Raw genomic sequence first — 21,606 nt, forward strand, 5'->3', positions numbered from 1 at the left:
ACCCTTTTCTACCTCCTCCTCTTCATCTTAAGACTTCATGTTCCCCTCCACGTTTTTCAACGCGAGACCCTCACAGCAGGAACGATACAACTCAGGGCTGGATGCCACAGAATGCTTAACCTTGTTATTAGTTATGAATGGGTCACAAGGAACAATGAAGAACGTGCAGGGCGGGGCTGCGGTAGGGCGCTTGTCAGCCATCACTTGACGCGCATCTCCACACGTTCGTCGTGAAGTAATCCTACACGTAACAGTAATGGTCGCCAATTTGTGCAAACCATTTGGCATTCGTATCTAGAACATTTTCCTTACTTCACATTGGCATAGGAGTAAGTCAGTTTACTTATAAACTAAAGGTGGCAGTCTAAGGGCAAAACAAATTAATAAGTGAACACAACTGCTGCTCTTATGGACATAATACATGTCAAAAGAATGATCAGTTTCAGTTTGAGAAGCCTTGGTATTCCTCTCTTGAAAGTTTCATTTTTAAAGAGGATAAATAGACATCCTGAACCCTGGCCTCTGGTTACAGCACTCAGCCCACACTCACTTGTCTGCCCTCTCCAGGAGGCGTACGAGGGGGTGCACCAGGCCGGCATCCGGGGTGGCATCTAGGGGCGGGCTGAGAGCTTCTTGTGTGCAGCTTGTGTGGCCACCGGCTGGGTGCTGCTGTCGTTACTCGGGATGCCGTTGATATTTTCCTCCACACACAGTGTAGGGCCCTAAAACAGTACACATATACTATAACCTATTCAGGCTTTTATATACATATATATATATATATATATATATATATATATATATATATATATATATATATATATATATATATATATATATATATATAGATATATATATATATATATATATATATATATAATGCAGCTGTTCCTGGAAAGCAAACCATTACGCAGTGAACACCAGATAAGGGGCCAAAGGCAGCACTTTGAAATAAAGTGAAAATGGTCATGACTTCAGAGCAGCACCGGGAAATAGTTTCCTAAAAATCACCTCCGTATTCCTCTTGCATTTGATCAACCGAATTGATGCTGAGAGCGAGCAACAACTTCTCTTCCTTGCATAGTAAGGAAAAAGGGAACAAAGCCGCAACACACACCAGCCAAACACTGTGTGGTATAATCTGTTATGAGGAACACATGTACCAATGACAGCCAAGGCCAGTGTCACACATTCACGATCTTGACTCCCGACGCCTCCCGACGTCAGGCCACACGCCGACACTTTTGGAAATTTCTAAACACTCGGCGCCCTCCCCGACACCTGCCACCGTCGGCAGTAAACCAACACCGTTGGATGTCCATCTCAGCAACGTCTCGACAACGTCGTTTCGACGTCGGCAATGATCGGCATTTTAGGGGATGTATTTACAATGATCTTAACGTACGTCTGCCAACGTAACATTTTCTAACGTCGAGTCAAGATCGTGAATGTGTGACATTAGCCTAACAAATATGGAGAACACATAATTATAACAAAACGAGTATGTAATGACGCTGGACCTGAAAATATTCCCTCGTTTTCACATCTCCCTAATATTTATTGTGTGTGTTCCTCTTGTATTTACTTATATTTCATTATTCCGTTTCTTTGTTTAATTATTCATACACTTATTGACTCTTTTCTGGTTTCATTCTTATCATTTTTTCCTCTTTTTCCTCTTAGTGTGTCTGACTTTCACTCTTCTAATTAAGTTACATGTTGAGTTGTTCACATGTCTGTTCTTTTGTTCGACTGACACGTTTCCATTTTTCGTTCCGGCCATTACTTTCTTTTTTCCTAACCTTTCTGACTTTTTAAATCTATCATTCACTCTGAGTTGCTTTCTTTCTTTTTTTATTTTTTTTTATTTGACACCTTTCAATATTTCCTTCTTATTGTTGTTTCTCCTTCCTCTTATTTTCTTCATCAATTTCCCTTCACTCCTTCACCTTTTCCTTCAAGTTGCGTGAATATTCTTTATTTGCCTCGCTAAAGTGTTCGTCACCACTCTTCCTTTTCTCCTTGGCATATTCCTTCTCTCCTTTACTCTTCCGCTTTCTTTTCTTCCTCTTGAGCGCTTTTAAAAGAGAGAGAGAGAGAGAGAGAGAGAGAGAGAGAAAAGAACGAAATCGTTCGAAGAGTCACGTTCACGAGCGTAACATTTCCATTTGTTTCAATTCACTTAGTTTTGCAGACTCGATTCTTTTTAATATTTCAAACCCGTCTCTCTCTCTCTCTCTCTCTCTCTCTCTCTCTCTCTCTCTCTCTCTCTCTCTCTCTCTCTCTCTCTCTCTCTCTCTCTCTCTCTCTCTCTCTCACACACACACACACACACACACACACACAATAAGCACTGTTCATCAATCAGGGAAGTGAGACGCGACACACACACACACACACACACACACACACACACACACACACACACACACACACACACACATACACACATATTTACATACTGACACATTCCTCTCCTCATGTGATATCAAATTTTGTCTCTTTAATCTTCTTCCTCCTCCTCCTCCACCTCCTCCTATTCCTTTTCCTCTTTATCTTCCTTTTCTTCTTTGTCTCTTACTTTTCCAGTATCTCCATATGTTTTTTTTTTTTTTTACGCGTCTCTTTCACTCTTCTTCCACCTCCTTTCCGATTCCTCTCCTTGACCTCCTCTCCTTTCTCTTCTTTCCCCTCCTCCGCTTCCACATCATTGATCTTTTCCTCAGGGATTCGCAGGTATTTCAGGATTTCTTTCACACGCTCTTTTCTTTTTCTCTGTCTCCCTTCTTCTTTCCTTTATTTTCTGAATTCCTTTGTGCGTGTTACTCCTTTACCATATATCTTTTTCTTTTCCTAACTTTCTTTATATTCTATTGATTAGCTTTTTCTCAATATCTCGATCCTTTTGTGATCCTTTACCTTCCTTAATCCATCTCCTTACTGTCTTTTCCCTCCTCATCTTCCTCCTCTTCTTCTTCCTCATTTTTTCTTCACATTTTGCCTTGTTCATCTTCATTGTCGCCGTTGCTTTTCTTTTCTCTGTGTATATCTGTTCACGGTTTTGGCTTTTATTTCTATCATTGTTATTCCATTCTCTTCTCACTCTTCTGTGTTTTGTATTTTGTGTAGTTTTTCTTTTTTCCTAATACCTTCTCACTAACTTAATTGTTTTGTTTTCACACTCCAGTTCTTTTCCTAATTAGTTTGTTTTTCTTTCGAGTTTAATCAATTTTTTTCATGTCTGTATTCTTGTCCTCTTGTTCATTTCTTCCTGTTTTTTCCTTCTTTTCACTTTGGTTATTCCTTCTTTTTCACTCCTCCATCTTCCCTTCAATTTTATTTTCATGTTCTTGTTCTCTTCCCTCTCATTTTTTTTTCATGTTAGCTGCTTCGTCCTTCCTTCATTTTCTCTTCATTCTTCATCTCCCGTTACTACTTTTCCTCCCATCCGCTCCTCCCTGCCAGCTTCATTATATCTCATTTCTTTCTCGTACTTTTTCTCCACTTATTTCTCAGTCTGTCTTCCCTTTCTTTCCTTTTTTCCTCCTTACATAGTTTTCTTTAATTTAATATTTTTAAAAGAAAATAAAGGCATCTCTCTCTCTCTCTCTCTCTCTCTCTCTCTCTCTCTCTCTCTCTCTCTCTCTCTCTCTCTCTCTCTCTCTCTCTCTCTCTCTCTCTCTCTCTCTCTCTCTCTCTCTCTCTCTCTCTCTCTCTCCCCTTTTGCTCCATTCTTCCTCTACTTTTCCCAACCTTCATTCCTCCCTTATCTTCCTCTTTTTTTATTCTCTCCTCGATTTTGTTTCTTCACCCTCTCCTCACTTCCTCCAACTTTTCTCCAGTTTCTCCTCCCCTCTACTCGTCTACATCTACCCCTCTTCTCTCTCTCCATCTCTCCAGCTTTCTCTCCACTGCCTTTTTCCTTCGCCCCATTCCCTTTACCACCCTCCCTCTCTCCTCTTCCTCCTCCTCCTCTCCCTCCTCCTTTTCTGTCTGCCTCTTTGGTTTTCTTCTTTCTTCCAACGGTTCCTCTTTCCATGGCGGTGAGAGTCCTTGAACACCACAGTTTCAAAGAGGAACTTAGGCATTCTCGATTATATTTTCGAATTTTTCTGTTGCCTTTTAATTTTCCTCTGCTGTGTTAATTTTTTTTCCTCGTTCACCTTTTCCCTCATCTGTCTATTTTTTTTATCTTAGTCTTTTCTATCACTCCGTCACCTGTGTCATCGTCCATCTTTTTCTCATCAATCTTTTCATGAATCATTAAGTTTACTTCTTTATTCATTATTTTGTATATTTTACCTTTCACATCATTTTTTCCCTTAATTAAGCATCTTTTCAATCATTCGTCAGTTTCCACACATTTCTTTTCTCTTATTCTCAACTTATCATTAACCTTTTATTTGTCAAACACTTTTTTATCGTTCTCACTTTTTTTCTCTTTCATAACCTTTTCCTCGTCCACTCTTTAGTATTAACGTTTCTTGACATTCACCGTTTTATCATTTAAATTTCAAATCTCTTGTTTACGTCCACTTTTTTCCACACTTTTAGAGTGACGTGGAAAAAAAACACCGTGAGATCTGCGTCTCATTATCCAGTGTATGTTTACAAAAAAAAAAAAAAACATCATAACCAGATTACGTGATTTTCCGTTCTCTCTTTCCGTCTATTTCGCTCTGCCTGGCTAGGGACTTTATGTATGTATGTATGTATGTATGTATGTATGTATGTATGTATATATGAACGTTTCTGTATTCACGTGACTGGGTGATGGATTGGAAAGGTACACACTGATGAATTTACTGTACACACGACCTTAAAATTTGTACATAGTTAGTTATATAATTAGTTAGTTAGTTAGTTAGTGTGTGCGTGTGTGCGTGTGTGTGTATGTGTGTGTGTGTAGCGTGATCAAGAGAGCAGGAAAGGGCAACACATTTTTACACATGCATGAGGGAGGAGGGACAACACACACGATAGATGCAAAGTTTTCCTCTTCACGCCCCGCAACACACCACAACAACACACCGCCGCAACACACACCCGCACCAACACACCGCCGCAACACACACCCGCACCAGCACACCGCCGCAACACACACCCGCACCAACACACCGCCGCAACACATCCACCGCAACACACACCCGCACCAACACACCGCCGCAACACACCAGCACCAACACACCGCCGCAACACACCAGCACCAACATACCACCGCAACACACATCCGCCGCAACACACCACCGCAACACACACCCGCACCAACACACCGCCGCAACACACCACCGCAACACACAACCGCACCAACACCACCGCCGCAACACACCACCGCAACACACACCCGCATCAACACACCACCGCAACACACCCGCACCAACACCACCGCCGCAACACACCACCGCAACACACACCCGCACCAACACCGCCACAACACACACCCGCACCAACACACCGCCGCAATACACCCGCACCATCGCCACCGCCGCAACACCCCCCCGCACCAACACCACCGCCGTAACACACATCCGCACCAACACCGCCGCAACACACACCCGCACCAACACCACCGCCGCAACACACACCCGCACCAACACCGCCGCAACACACACCCGCACCAACACCACCGCCGCAACACACACCCGCACCAACACCGCCGCAACACACACCCGCACCAACACCACCGCCGCAACACACCCCCCCCAACACCGCCGCAACACCCGCACCAACACAACCGCCGCAACACCCCCCCGCACCAACACCGCCGCAACACACACCCGCACCAACACCACCGCCGCAACACACACCCGCACCAACACACCGCCGCAACACACCGCCGCAACACACACCCGCACCAACACACCGCCGCAACACACCCGCACCAACACCACCGCCGCAACACACACCCGCACCAACACACCGCCGCAACACAACCACCGCAACACCCCCCCGCACCAACACCACCGCCGGAACACACCACCGCAACACACACCCACACTAACACACACCCGCACCAACATACACCCACACCAACACCACCGTCGCAACACAACCACCGCAACACACACCCGCACCAACACCACCGCCGCAACACACCACCGCAACACACCCGCACCAACACACACCCGCACCAACACCACCGCCGCAACACACACCCGCACCAACACACCACCGCAACACCCCCCCGCACCAACACTACCGCCGCAAGACATCACCGCAACACACACCCGCACCAACACACACCCGCACCAACACCACCGCCGCACCAACACCACCGCCGCAACACACCACCGCAACACACACCCGCACCAACACCACCGCCGCAACACACCACCGCAACACATCACCGCAACACACACCCGCACCAATACCACCGCCGCAACACACCATCGCAACACACACCCGCACCAACACCACCGCCGCAACACATCACCGCAACACACACCCGCACCAACACCACCGCCGCAACACACCACCGCAACACACACCCGCACCAACACCACCGCCGCAACACACACCCGCACCAACACCACCGCCGCAACACACCACCGCAACACACACCCGCACCAACACCACCGCCGCAACACACCACCGCAACACATCACCGCAACACACACCCGCACCAATACCACCGCCGCAACACACCATCGCAAAACACCCGCCACAACGCACCACCTCAACACACACCCGCCACAACGCACCACCGCTGACAACCCAAACAAAAAGACACTCCCACGCCGCTACGTCCCCCGCGCCTCGCTTCCCACACTCCCCGCCTTGGACAGCTGAGGGCGGAAGACGTGGGCGGGGGAAGTGCAGGAGGCGTGGATGAGGGAAGGGGAGGAGGAGGAGGAGGAGGAAGAGGAAGCGGAGGAAGAGGGGGTTAGATCAAAGCACGTGGGCGTCGGAACCTTGAATGGTTTGTGATGGTGACTTCGGGAGGAGGAGGAGAAGGAACACAGAAACACAAAGAAAGAACAAACAACAGCAGACCTGATGGTCCTTACGAGGCTGTTTGTGACATGCTACACTAACTATCTAATCAATGGTGGAAAATGAAGGATAGAAGATGAAGGAGGAGGAGGAGGAGGAGGAGGAGGAAGAGGAAATAGTATAGGATTCCAACGATGATGAGAAGGGTGGAGTATAGGAGACGAGGGAGGAGGAAGAGGATAAGGGAGTGTAGGATGCAAAGAGAGAAGAGGAAGTATAGGAACCCAAGGATATCCCCAAATCACCTTCCAGTTCCGGGTTTCTTAAGAGTGTGACGCCAAGGACTCTGCTCCCATGCCTCGCGGCGACTGTTACCGATCCTTCTGTTTCATTATTAGTCTGAGAGGTGTCCTGAAGGCCACTCGTACTCCTGACGGCGCTGGGGAGCACTAGACAAGCCGCCAGGAGAGCCCAGAGGCACCACGTTCTCGCCCCGTCGCGTCCCAGCAGACGGTGAAGCCCCAGCAGGAGCAGCGGGAGGCCTGGCGTTCCTTGGGTGGATGTCTGGGCCCGGCTCGGCTGGGGGTCGTTTTGGAGCTCGGCTGGAGCCTCTTCTGGGGGAAAGCAACGGGATCAAGGGCACGCAGCGGCGGGAAAGGCAGAGTTATTGTTTTAAAGACCAAAAGGAGACTCCATAACAACATAAGGAGTCTGCAAGTGGCCGGTAAGGAGTCTGACTGATGAGGAAAGGAAGAATTAGTGTTTTAAATACCAAAAAGGAGATAACATAAAAACGTGAGGAGTCTGCAAGTGGCCAGTAGTACAACGAAAAGTGAAAGAAAGAGAACAAATAGTGGTCATGAGAAAGAAAACTAATATTGAAAAGAAAACGAAAAACTAATAGTGAACGAAATAAAAAGAACTAAGATAAATGGAATAAAAAACGATATGGAATACATAACGTTCGGGATGGAAGGATTTTATGATATTCTCTTCCCGTAGCAAGGTCTCACACCACGATGCAGCCATACAAAGAACATAACTAAGATAGAAGAGTGGGGAAAAAATAGTAATAATATATGAAAGTAAGGCAGTAGTAGCAGTAGTAGGTCACACAGAGTACAAAAGAAAGATGGCCTTGGAAATATGATATCGGGAAGGAATGTTAAGGCGGGATAAATATATGAAGTTAAACAAAGGTAAAAAAAAAAAAAAAAACACTGAATCAGATAGAAAACAAAATTATGAACAAGGGATTCAGAACAAGAGAAGGAAGAGCAGCAGAAGCGCACACAAGGAACGGAACCCGAAGAAAGGAGAGAAATACAAGATAAAACAAGAGGATCAGGAGGGTGGAGAGCGCGGAAGTCAAGTCAAATAAAGAGGATTAGATGAACGAAGCGCTGAAGAGGAATAACCTAAAACGGATTTGGAAACGAGCCGTCAAGTCCAAAGAGGAATTGAATAAAAGGCGATTGAGGATACAACACGACCAGATGGAATGGATTAAGGGATTAGATGAATGGGATAACGAGGGGGAGGAGGAGGAGGAGGAGGAGGAGTAGGAAGAAGAAAAAGAAGAGGAGGAGGAGTACATTCAGAGGGGATTAATTAAGGGAGGAAGCCAGAGAAGAGAAAGAGCAGAAGGGGAGAGAGAAAAGGATTTTAAGACAAGAATCGTAAGAATGGAATCAAGAATAAGATTTTCATATGGAGACAAATGAAAGAACAAGACTCGAATTTTTTAAGCAAGATAAAAAAGGAATATACATAGAAGTGGACCAAGAAGAGTATCAGCAAAATGAAAAAAGGCAAACTATAAATAATGAAAGAGAGCAGAACAATGGAAACAAGGCCAGAACTTATATGCTAGAAGAAGGATAAGAAAGGTAAATAAAAAGCGAAACAAACAAAAAAACAAATAAACTGAAGGGAAACAAAACAATTTGAACACAAGGCATGATAGTTTATTATGCCGGGATTTTTTAACTGACAAGTCCCCCTTCGAGCAAGGGGGATGGGGTGTGTGGAGGTCCCGGTAGTAGCCAAAGATCGATTAACGAGCTCTAATCGAGAGGGTTCTGGCGATGACGAGACCAGCTCGTGATCAGGCCGTGGTGAATTACACACACACACACACACACACACACACACACACACACACACACACACAGGTGTGGCGGGAGTGGCTGTCGTCACTTGATGCGATCGGTGCTCCTCCCGTTCCCTACCTGCCCCCCTCCGTCCCTCCCTCCCGCCACGGCGCCACCCCGCCCTCGCCACCTGCCAGGGGAGGTCCGAGGCCCGCCGCCCGAGGGACTGCCACTGTCTGCCAGTTTTGAGAGGACGTGACGAGGCAGCGCACACAGCCGCTCAGTGTCCCTTCGTCTTCGCCAGCCCCCGGCACACACGCGGCTCCAGCAGGCAGGCCGGCACACCCCGAGGCAGGCCCACACACCCCGAGGCAGGCCCACACACCCCGAGGCAGGCCGTCGGCCCGTCACAGCCCGCGCACCGGCGAGGCGGCAGCGAGATGGCCAGCACGACTCTCCTGATGGTCGTGGCGGCGGTGGCGGGGATGGCGACGGTGCACGGCCTCCCGCAGGACAGAGGCACGGATGCCCTCAGAGCTCTGCACGGCTTGAAGATTCAGGGAGAAAGAGTTCTCAAGGTAGATGAGCTACCGAAGGAGATGCGGCAGGCAGTGAAGGAGCACAGCGGCGGGCTGACGGTGCAGGAGGCAGCTGCAGGCGACGGGGAGGCGTGGAGTGCAGGTGGCGGCGACAACAGCGCGGGGATCTCCCCGGCTCTTCTGGCCTCCCAGTCGAGCAGCGGCATTAGTGAGGAGGACGTGGCGGGCGTGTCCCGCCGCTTGCAGGCCCTGGAGGCGCTGTGAGGCGGGCAGGACACTACACGGTGCACCTCTACACACACTTGCCGAAGCTTAACCCTGTGCGGCCCCTGTGTGTGTGTGTGTGTGTGTGTGTGTGTGTGTTTTTCTGTTTGTTCTGTGCATGGCAACGCGTCTCTGAACTTCGGTCCGTTACACACTTCAACACAACAAATTTGTTCGCTCACAGACCAATCGTAAGACACTACGAGGAAACCTATTACGTATCATGTGTGGAACAAAGTGACCGTGATGGAGACTGGCTTGGCTTTGGTGCTTCCCCTGACACGATTGGACTCACACTGGACCTGCACTTGGCTGCTTCATGGCAGGCGCAGCAGCAGCCGAGTGCTTGCAGCGGCAGAGGCCTGGGTAAAGTGCTGTGACGGAAAGGACAAGTTTGAACGTGTCACGTGCACACACATGGCCAGCCTCATTCAAACCGTTTATGGCTTAAGATTTGTTGGTTCTGAGTGGAGACACATACACCTGTACAGCTTGTGTGAATTAATATAACGTTTTGATAGGAACTGTGTTTGTATTATCCATGACCTTCACCAGTTTTCATTATCTCCATCACTTATCCGACTTTTTTCATACTAAGCTATTTCTTCATGTATATATATATATATATATATATATATATATATATATATATATATATATATATATATATATATATATAGAGAGAGAGAGAGAGAGAGAGAGAGAGAGAGAGAGAGAGAGAGAGGAGGGCAGCCAGGTGGGAGGGAAGAGTAAATGAGAAACTCTTGGGAACGTCTGAAACCTCATCAGCGAAGCAGCTGTGTGTGTGTGTGTGTGTGTGTGTGTGTGTGTGTGTGTGTGTAGTTTTTAATGTTTGTCCCGCAAGATTGGAAATAATAGTAATGTAGTCTGATAATGTTTCTCTCTCTCTTTCTATCTATTTATTTATCTACTCTCCCCCTTGACACACAAACCAGCACCCCTGCACACACCCATCCTCCTTCCACTACACAAAAACGCCCTTCATCTCCCCTAAGACCTCCCCTCCCCCCTCACACACACCTTCCTCACCTTTCAACACACTACGCCCCCCCCCCCCCTCCTTACACACACATGCTCCCCCTCTTCCTTTCACGCCCACGCCCACCCACCGTCGAGCACGTGGACGGACACCGAGGCGGGCGTGGCGTGCACGGGCGCGCACGTGTAGTTCCCGGCGTCCCTCCAGGTGGCGTGGGTGACCAGGAGCCAGCTGGTGCCCGAGTTCTTGTCCGTCACCAGCTGCACGCCGCCCCGACCCCCGGCGTTGATCTCCATCAGCTCCTCCTTGGCTGCGGGGAGGAGAGAGGAGATGGAGCTGTGGTAGACATTATACTTGTCTTCTTGTTTATAGGGCGAGGGAGAAGAGACAGGCGTGATTGCTGAGGAGGGTACTGAGAGGCTACTAAGGATACGGAGGGTTTGATGAGAGAGAAGGACGGAAGAGGAGCTGTAATGGGGATTGGTTCCAGTCTCCACTGTCTTGTTTGTAGGGCGAGGGAATAGGGAAAGGCGTGATTGCTATATAAAAAAAAAAAAGTAATTGGAAGGGATTGGTGAGGCTCCGATCTGTTGAGGAGAAGAAAGATGACGAGCAGAAGGAGGAAAACTTTGAGAAAGATGAGGAATAAAAGGAACGAGTTGAAATGGATGGGTTTTGATGCTTTAGAAAAGGAGATCAAACGAGGAGTTAATGAGGGTAATGACAGTGGCTGAAAAGAGGCTGAGAAAATGAGAAAAGCAGAAAATAATCATTTAGTCGGTAGAACTGAAATTAGAAGTACTGATAAATGTGAAGCCAGGATGATAAGGGAATAAAGGGCGGATAAAAAGTAGAAAATGTACATCAATTATTTGTAACCATCTTTTTGTTAAGGGGACGAGTAGAACGTGTTAGCCAGGAAATAAATTATTAACTCGTGATTTGAGAAGCAGGAGAAAAAGAAGACGAAGAGAAGGAGAAAGAAGATGAGGAATACAAAGTTGACTCTCTCTCTCTCTCTCTCTCTCTCTCTCTCTCTCTCTCTCTCTCTCTCTCTCTCATCTGCCGAACAAGGAGAATCGAAGAACATTAGGATCAGCAGAACAGGATTCAACGCTACATGAAGAAGGATCAGGAGGAGAAGAAGAAGAAGAGTGAGACAGGAAGACGAGGAGGAAGGGTGGAATGAATAACAGTTTCGATCCTGTCTATTGACTTCCACTACCTCCTCTTTGTCCGTCATTTAAGGGATTGGAGGAATACGTTGAAAGATTTGAGAGAATTGCAAAAGTTCTGATGCTGTGAGGAGGAGGAGGAGGAGGAGGAGGAAGAGTAGGAAAAAGGGTCGTAAGGGATTGATCTTTTTCTGTCTTCCTTATCTGGTAGTCAATGAGATTATGAAGGAAGTGAAGGAATTTGTAACACGGAAAAGAGATGTTGAGATAACAAAGAGGAAGCTGATGGAGTAGATGGCAAAAAAAAAAAAAAAAGGAAGAGGCAGACGAAGAAAGTAACTGAGAAAATGATAGTGATAAAAATATAGAAAGTAAAGGAGCCAGGTACAAGGAACAAGAATGCGAAGATAACGAAGAGGGAGAAGATTAAGTAGTTAGCAAAAAAGGAAGACAAAGAAGAAAATAAAATGGTGCAAGCAAAAAAAGAATAACAGTAAGACTAAATTAGCTAAAGGTAAAATAAATGAATGAAAACATAGAAGTAAAGAACATGAAAAAATGGGTTAAAATAGAAATATTAGATGATCGACAGAAAAACGTTGCTGAAGGAACAATCAATGAAAAAAACCCAGAATGATAATGAGGAACAGGAAAATATAAATTATCAAAGTAGAAAAAAATAAAGCTGGAAAGAATAAAGTAGCCAATAAGGACAGTTTAAAAGAAGGACCTGGAGGAAGAGGCGAAAGTTATGTAAGTAGGGTGAAGAGAATGTAATGAGAATGTGAGGGAAAGAGACTATTAGGGCGCGGGGGAGGAGGAGGAGGAGGAGGAGGAAAGTAGAGAAAGAAAAGAAGATAATGAAGAAGAGGAGGAGGAGGAGTTAATTGCATAAAGCGTACAATACAAAAGATTTATCCACAAACAAGGCGTGGCGTTTGTAATATTAGAAAGCAAGTGTCTGAAGAATATATGAAGACAGACATTAATTATCTCTGTTCGAACCCATCTCCGAACACCTCTTAAGTGTTACACGTCTCCCTAAGTACATTCCACTTCCGTCATTACTGTACAGGCGTCGTTCAAAAGACAGTGACACGAGACAGGAATTCCCCTTTCCCGTGGTTCACCTCTTCTCCTCCAGCCCACTTCGCACACTGTATTTAAAGTAACTTCATCCTCCACCTGAGATCTCCTTTTGTAGAATCTGATTTCCATCTTTACTGCGATTCGTGAAGAAAATATAATAATAATAATGCGAATACTATAGGCTACTAAAAATCTCTTGAAAAAATACTAATATTTATACTAACAGAAATAACACGAATATCTCCTCCCTCGATTCCCCTTCTAGGATTTCTCTTCTCCTTAAAAAGTATACTAATGCTAATACTAATACTATACCAAAAATGATACGTTTGAAAATACTAGTGGTAATACAAATACTGAAAACATCATACTCCTGAAAAATACTGATACTAATATACTAATACTAAATACCAACACCCTATAACAATAAAAAATAATTACCTTGAAAATATCATAATTCTAATATCAATCCTAGAAAAATAATACAAATATCTTTTCCCTCAACTCCCCTTCCCGCACGTCTTTTCTCCTTCTCATCAACGTATTTTCTTAACCTCTCAGCACCTCACCGTCTCTCAGTACACGACAACGGCTGTGGCAAGAATACCTCTGCTTGAGCTCCCCCTAGCAGTGCATCTTATCCTCTTAACGCTTTGCACACCTCGCAGCTTAAGTCACCTTCAAAGTTCCCTTCTGAGCAATCTGGTTTCCATTATCGCTGTGCTCATAAAAGAAGATGCTAAACGTCGACAAATTCTACTTGAGACACCTTCTCTCCCCTCTTAACATTCTCCTTTTACACCCAGTGACCTTATACCACCAGAAAAGTTCTCCCCAAACACTTGTACCCGTCATCAAAAAATTCTGGCGATGCGACAAAAGCTATTATAACTCTCTGTGTTCGCCTTCTGCTTTTACCTTTTCCTCCCGTTCAACACCCTCCTTTTACGCCCGGTGACATAAACCACGTGAAAAGTTATCTCTAAACACTCGAGTTAAAATTCCCTTAACCTCACCACTACCTCTTTCAGTCAAGCGGCAAGGTATACAATTGCAAATGTATACCCTTCATTAGACTGAGCCTAACACATGCTTGGTGGGCTTACGAGTTCAGGCCATGATAGGCAGTGCTACTGTTTATCAAAGCACCACACTGATACACTGCATATATAATGCGATAAGTCAGGTTTTAAAAATATTAATTTTGAGATATCGATATTTTTGAATATAGATGTTATCACGAGCTGCAGTACGTGGAATTAAGCAGTTGACAAAAGTTCTTTGATAACACCGTCGCCGTTTCACATACTGATGTAGTGACACGACTAGCCTGATGGGTGAGCCTCCCATAACTCCCTCTGCCAGGGGGGTACCTCTTTGGTCGACTGGTAAAGCCCCAGTCACACATTCACGACAATGACTCCCGGCGCCGTCCCGACGTTCGATATGCCGATAATCCTGGCTGCTTGACCGATGGGTGTGCTGCTGCGACGGCGTTACGCCAAGTAACGACGTTATTAAGACGACATCTCGATGGGTGCGGACGGTGTTCCGACCGTCGTATGAGAGGAGCGATGACCTCCCGACATAATGGCCACGGCTGTTGACGATAGTCCTAACTGACACCGACCGGAAAAGGACGATCGTAACACCATCTGGGGGTGATAACGACATTATTAGGACGTTATTAGGACTGCTGGCGATCATCTTGAGACCTTCACCTGTGTCCAGATGACAATAAAAAAGGGGCGTGTCCACCATTGACCACACTTTGCCCCGCTCTTCCAGAAGACCAACACCACCCACAGACTGCATGATGGAGGTTACAACCCAGAATTATGTCATTGCCTTCCTCCAATACCGCCACCAGGCCAACCTGCTACAGACAATAGATTTAACCCGACTGCTGCTGTTGTATTGTCAGTGGAAGAAGCAAAAAGAAGCACGCCCGGTGACACCTGTTTCTTGCTCCTGCTGGGCTTGCCCTTGACCTGACTGCCCACCTCCTCCTCCTCCTCCTCCTCCGTGTCTTGATACTGGAAGGCGTGGGCGGCAGGGTCAAGGGTTGATGGACAAGCGGTGTTGGTGGTGGCAGGGCCATGGCAATGTGATAGTGGTGAACTGGTGGGCACGTGTTCGATGTTGGCTCCTTTGTCTGTACCAATGGTTAATGCAGGAAAAAACTGGAGCGAAAGAGGGAGCGAGAACCGGAAACACCTGTTTATATACAACCGGCGGCCGACACCCCATCTCCGCACCGAACAGGGCCCAGATTCACTAACGCCTCGCAGATACGACAATCTTAAGTGGATCCAATATGGCGGAAATAAGAATGTCGTATCTTGCGATTCCCAAAAGAATCTTAAGTCCGCCCTGTTTAGATTTTCCTGCCTTAACGCTGTTTCACACTCCCGCCGACAGACGGCGTAGTATGATGTTGACATATTTCGTTCAACCAATGGCAGCGCTCGATACATACGTACTCTAGAGACAGTAGCCAATCACAGGAAGCTCAACACCAGTGCAGCACGTGGCCCGTGACAGAGGCAGACGATGTTGTCTGCCCCACCGGGAGTACGGAGATGAAGTGAGGAAGTTCAGGTAAGCCAATCACTTGTCATGTGGAGAGTCAGCTTGGTATATTGTTGCTAAAACGTGCTAGTGAGTGAAACATTTTTGTTAACCTGCATGAAGGTATCCTTTAGGTAACGTTATAAACGTGCCTTTCTGTCAGTTTTTAGCCATGACTTTGTCCTCCAAGTTGTCCATGATCAGTCTCATTACCCTGTTTTGACCTCCTCTGTAGGTAAAAGTGTAATATACTTGCATGCACCAAGTTATCTCACCATGGAGAGGGGAAGGGATATGGGTGCACACACACTTTAGTACGTGGTGTCATTTCAGTATTTTCATAGAGGTGAGGCCATTTACTGAGCAGCAGAGCTTAGCAAACTTATCAGTCATTAAGATTTGCCACCAGGGCACTGCCCAGCAATGTGGCTAGGATTAGGAGTGGAGCTCAGACATTGTCAGCTGCTCAGATATTGGGAAGTAGATAAAACGGCATACTTTCCAAAGAGCAGCTTGCTGTATTAAAAACACTGTCGCACTACTATAAATGCAATAACAATAAGTAAAAAGCTCTTTCATAGTGCTTGAGATAAACTAACTTCCTATTAAAACATAGATACTTTAAATTCTTATAATAGTGAATTTAAAGTATCTATGTTTTAATAGGAAGTTAGTTTATCTCAAGCACTATGAAAGAGCTTTTTACTTATTGTTATTGCATTTATAGTAGTGCGACAGTGTTTTAAGCCATAATACAGCGAGCTGCTCTTTGGAAAGTATTGTATTTCTTTGTTTTCTTCATTTCCACAGATTAAGTTTATTAACTATGTAAACTTTCTACTTCATTGCTTCTTAACCTTTAACTACTAGCCAGTCACTTTAACCTCTCTCTCTCTCTCTCTCTCTCTCTCTCTCTCTCTCTCTCTCTCTCTCTCTCTCTCTCTCTCTCTCTCTCTCTCTCTCTCTCTCTCTCTCTCTCTCTCTCTCTCTCTCTCTCTCTCTCTCTTATGATCCTGTATGATGACCAAGCAAATAATTTTCCTTTTATAGGAGACTGCTGTAACCTGTAAGTGTAGTGGGTGCTACAACACCTAGCAGCCCATATGTCCCAGCAGTGGTGCAGCGTCGGACCCTTAAACTTCCAGGCAGGAGACACAAGATGGACACAAGATAAAAGATTCTGAAGCAAGACCAAGCATATATTACTGGATAGTTTGCAGAAATGTGTAGATTTCCTTGAATCGTCTCAACCAGAATGACCGCAATAGCTGGACCTTTACAGGACTTTGTTGAATATTGCAGGGCATGAAATTCTGTATTTCTTATGCATCACTAAAGGTCTCTTTTGATTTCTTCAAACATGTTTTGTATTTGCAATTTATTTAATTGTTTTCTGTTGGAAATAACATATAAAAAGATGTTTAATAGCAAGCTGTGAAGAATTGCTCCAAATAGTACACACCACGGTGCTATATGCTTTACATTTTATTAAGAGTATAATAAGCTCAGCCATATTGTCCTGCAGTTAATTTTTAGTCAGATAATTTCTCCCCTTTTTTTACAATTTAAGTTGTGATTGTGTTCATGTATACCAGCAGCTCTTTCTTTAATTATATTAGTAAAGAAGTTGTTATTATATATATGAAGTCAGATTAAGTGACTTTCAAAAGCAATATAATTAAGTCCATTTAGCCTGTGTCACTCTCAAAGTTATACGCCTCCGTGGTCTACTGGTTAGCGTGCCTGGCTTCTACTCCGCAGGCCCGGGTTCGAATCCCGGCCCAGGCAGTCTGCGTGCAGCTCACCCAGCTGTTCATCCTCCCTCTTGGGCTGGTCGATAAATGGATATCTGGGGAAATCTGGGGAAGGTAATCTGTGGTAACCCAAATATCACACTGGCCCTGTGTCCCGGGGTAATGGGGGCTCCCTTCCACCACAGTCTCAAGGGCCAATGTTACGAAGATGAGCACCGAGGCCATGCGCTGCTACTACGTATCCCCCCAACTTTACTACTCTTACTCTCAAAGTATATAATTGTGTGTTTGTGTGTATGTGAGTGTGTGTGTGTGTCACATCCTGGAAAGCCCAAGACTTCTCTCAAAACTCTGATGACTCAAGAAAGAGTCTGGCTTCCAGCTATATCTTGAGAGCCAACAGTCATCGTGGAAATTTTCTAGGTATAGTGGAATGTGTTTTGACAGTGGGCAGTGCCATTGTTTTTGAAGAACTCTACCGAGTTCTTAACGAAACACACCCATACACCAATTTGCTCGATGATTTCCTTTATTTTATTGCCAGTACACTATTTAACACATTTAAATATTTAATAATGTATATATCAATGCCCACTTTTTCATTATGTTCTCAACTTGTGCCAGCAACATATGAGTCAGTACTTTAGTAAGGTTAGGTTACATAAATGAAAAAAGTGCATATATGAGTTAAAAACAGAAACAGTATTTTCTTGTCAATACCCAAAAAATAACTTGAATTTCAAGGTGAGAAAGATTTTTTTTATAGTCTATGGACAAAGAACCTTTATTTTCTGGTTTTAATGTTGTGCTATAAGTAGAAAATGAAGTAATTATATATTTTTCACTTAACATGAAATAAATATCAATATATATATAAATATTTTGCCTCAACCTAAAATTATAAAATACTTTTTCAATTATAGTAGCTATGAAACTATGAGTGGGAATACAACTGGGTGATGAATCAAACCTTGACAGGTGTTGCTAGGTTGCTAATTTACCAGCAATAGGTTACCATGTGATGGAGATGAGCACCGAGGCCACACACAGCTATGCGTATGCCCCCAACTTCACCCTACCCTTACTAGACACATCATCTATAACACCCAGTAAAACTAGCATACTAAATAGTAAATGTAATACCTTAATACAGTAAATATCATTGAGACAAGAATGAGCCATGGGATGACTCAATTACCAAAATATCCAACAAACATATAATGCATGTTGCAAAGAATGGGTAATTGCTTAGCAGGAGCAGTCTATTTGAGATGCATATTACTTATTTCCTGTGATATGTTATGATGCTTTTTAATGGGGCTCTGTTTATTACCACAATAATTCAGCTATGAAAGTGCTACAGCAAATTTACCCCAGAATCCACTATAACAAGCTCTGCGGCATATATTGTCCAGCCGTCTTCACTCCCAAATCTATTTACAAACTAACAGACTCATTTTAACCTAGTGGATGGTAACCTAACTCTGCTAAAATTGTAACCTATGATTGCCGCTGGGGATAGTAGCCTATCGTTACAGAGGAGAGTAAACTGTCAACCCAAGTATGAGACTCACCAAATCAACTCTAGTACTTTCATAATTGCTTCCTGGTGATAACTAACTCCACAAAAAAAGACATGATAATTTACCCAGTAATGAATAGTTTGTGTCTCTAAAATAGGTCGCTAAAATCTGCTAAACAATGGCAAGGGAACACCCAGAAATATGTTCAGGGAGATTGGAGGGCAGAGAAAAAGACAAGATAAACTTTGGGGGTGCAGAGCCTGAAACCTCATCAACGGTAAACGGGTGGAGCCCGGCCCATCCTTGGTTGTGCTAGTGGTCTAAGGTATTACAAACTACAAATTAAGACTAAATTATTCACCGAGCATGTACTATGAGTACCCACATTACCCCCTGGTGGATCTCCTGCGAGCATTTCAAGCCCTCCATATATATTATCACGAGTGTTTACGGCAGGATATTTGATTCAGTAGTGTAGGAGTTCACAGTCACTACATATTCAGTGAATGGTATTATATACGGTTGACACGTCCTTATAAAGCAATGTTTTGATAGCACAGTGACGTTTTGTTCATTATTTTGGCAGCGGGTCTTCCTCTTCTTCTTCATTCCTCCTTGTGTTGTGGAGAAAATCTGCCCTACGTACGGGTCGCGATACCTTACGCCATGTCTGGAGCTGCCGTAAAGTTACGGTGCCGGAAGAATGTCGTAACTGTTTAGTGAATAGCCCAAAGCAGCCGAAAGTTGCCTTAAGACATTTTTTGTGACTTACGAACGTCGTAACTCGTTAGTGAATCCTGGCCCAGGTGCTCGGCGTGGCGCCGCTGACAAATCTGTATGCAGTCGGTTGGGTGACAACGCTGCCAGATGTACGTTACGACCACCGTTAGGAGGTCCCCTTCAGTGCCGACCATTGCCGACTACGAAACGACGTTGTTGCGTGGACATCCGACGTTCGTGGTTCCTTGCCGGCAGATGATAGATGTCGTGGAGGGCGCCGATTGTTTTGAACATTTCCAAAACTGTCGGCGTGCGGCCTCCCGCGCCGCAGCGGCCGGTGAGATGTGGCGGGGCCGCAACGATCCCCAAAGATGGCCTGCCGGAGGATGACGATCACCGTGGAGGGCTACATTTTCTGACGTCGGGACGGCGCCGGGAGCCAAGATCGTGAATGTGTGACTGAGGCTTAAAGGAGTGGCTCTCCCGTTACGCTGGTCGCGGATTCGATCCCCGGTGCCGGCAAACATTTCCTTGTTTATATTAACTTCTCGTGTGTTTCGTTACACGCTGTGGTCGTGTGGGAGTGTAGAAAAGAGAAAAGTCTGGCATTTCACTGATGTGTACAGTGTATATATATATATATATATATATATATATATATATATATATATATATATATATATATATATATATATATATATTATATACACACACCTACATTTACAAAGGTGAACGCTGTTGCCATGATACGAGAAGTGCGGCCATGTAGTGAACATGCCCGGCTGCCCGCGGCCCCGCGGCTGCGCGCGGGGCGGCGTCAGTGTCTTTAGAGCAAGTGAACGATAAGGGTGTGCACGGCGACACCCGCATGGAGTGGATAATTTGCCCACTTTAGCTTTTCCTCGCCAAGCGGCTGTCCAAGATGAGGAAAATGGTGTGGCCGCCTTGACACACGTGAGGCTGTGCACTGTGGTCAGGTGTGTGGTGAAAGAGGAGTGTCAACGTTGAGTGTTCATCGTGAGGCACAGCAGGGAGCGGCCCTTCCCTGACTCGCCGCACCGCTGCACCCTGGCGCCGCTGCCCTTCCGACCCCCCGGTCACCCCCCAGTGTGTTACAACACTACCACTCTACCCACGACTGTGTGCAGTGTGACAGGTAAACTCCACAAATACGTTTTAACTGTTTTTTTTCAGGAGTAGGCTATAATAGTTACAGATTTTAACTGAGCCCTTGGGCGCGACTCGGATTCCACATGAAACCGCGTTGGTGCCACATCACTCCATTACTCCCCTCGGAGAAGGTCGCTACCTCTCTCTCTCTCTCTTTTGCATGGCTGTGCGGGGCGTGAGAGTGAGATCTCCTGAGTTTTCCGTTGTGGCGTAACGCTGAATGGTGCGGCCTGGCGCCTGTTGCCAAGGTCCGTCAGGCGGCATGGTCGCATGAGCCACGTTGCCAAGTGGTATGGAAGGTTTAGGCGGGGTTCCCAGAATTCCGATTTAACGGATCCGTCGACGTTAATGACGTCAAAATGACGTCGCCGAAACAGCGGTCGCTCGGCACGGATGATCCGCTCCGTCAGTCCATTGCTCATCATTTGTTGACAAACATATGGACAGCATTAACCACAACGACTTCTTGTATATGTTATTTTGTAGCTAAGTACTTCAATCTCATATTTTCATGATATGTAGAATATTCAACATCACTGGACTAGCACCACCACCCCTACCCCGGATCCAAAAGTTAACTTGAATTCATCTCTGGACGGGCGCCCACCCCCCCTCCCCGGGCTCCATTGATGACGTCACTGACGGTCGACGGGTCCATGAAAACGGAATAGTGGGAACCCCGCCTTACTGAGTCGTTGTCTTTCCCTCTAATCCCAAGCCATTTATAACACCATGCAGTCGTATTATGAATGTACTCAAGGGCCGTAAATGTGTC

General features: G+C 45.5%; 1 protein-coding gene across 1 annotated transcript in view; it reads right to left on the reverse strand.

Annotated features, from left to right (window-relative positions):
* Nucleotides 1-563: 563 nt before the first annotated feature.
* LOC126995991 (uncharacterized) overlaps nt 564-21,606 on the reverse strand; it is a 32,041-nt gene continuing 10,998 nt past the window's right edge. Inside the window, exons 2-4 of the mRNA XM_050855967.1 lie at nt 10,960-11,139; nt 7,239-7,544; nt 564-722 (exon numbers count right to left, since the gene is read on the reverse strand). Of these exons, the coding sequence (XP_050711924.1) occupies nt 676-722; nt 7,239-7,544; nt 10,960-11,125 (519 nt within the window). The 5' untranslated portion in view covers nt 11,126-11,139 and the 3' untranslated portion in view covers nt 564-675. The remainder of the gene's footprint in view (nt 723-7,238; nt 7,545-10,959; nt 11,140-21,606) is intronic.

The sequence above is a fragment of the Eriocheir sinensis genome, chromosome 1, assembly GCF_024679095.1.
Source record: "Eriocheir sinensis breed Jianghai 21 chromosome 1, ASM2467909v1, whole genome shotgun sequence".
NCBI classification, from domain to species: domain Eukaryota; kingdom Metazoa; phylum Arthropoda; class Malacostraca; order Decapoda; family Varunidae; genus Eriocheir; species Eriocheir sinensis.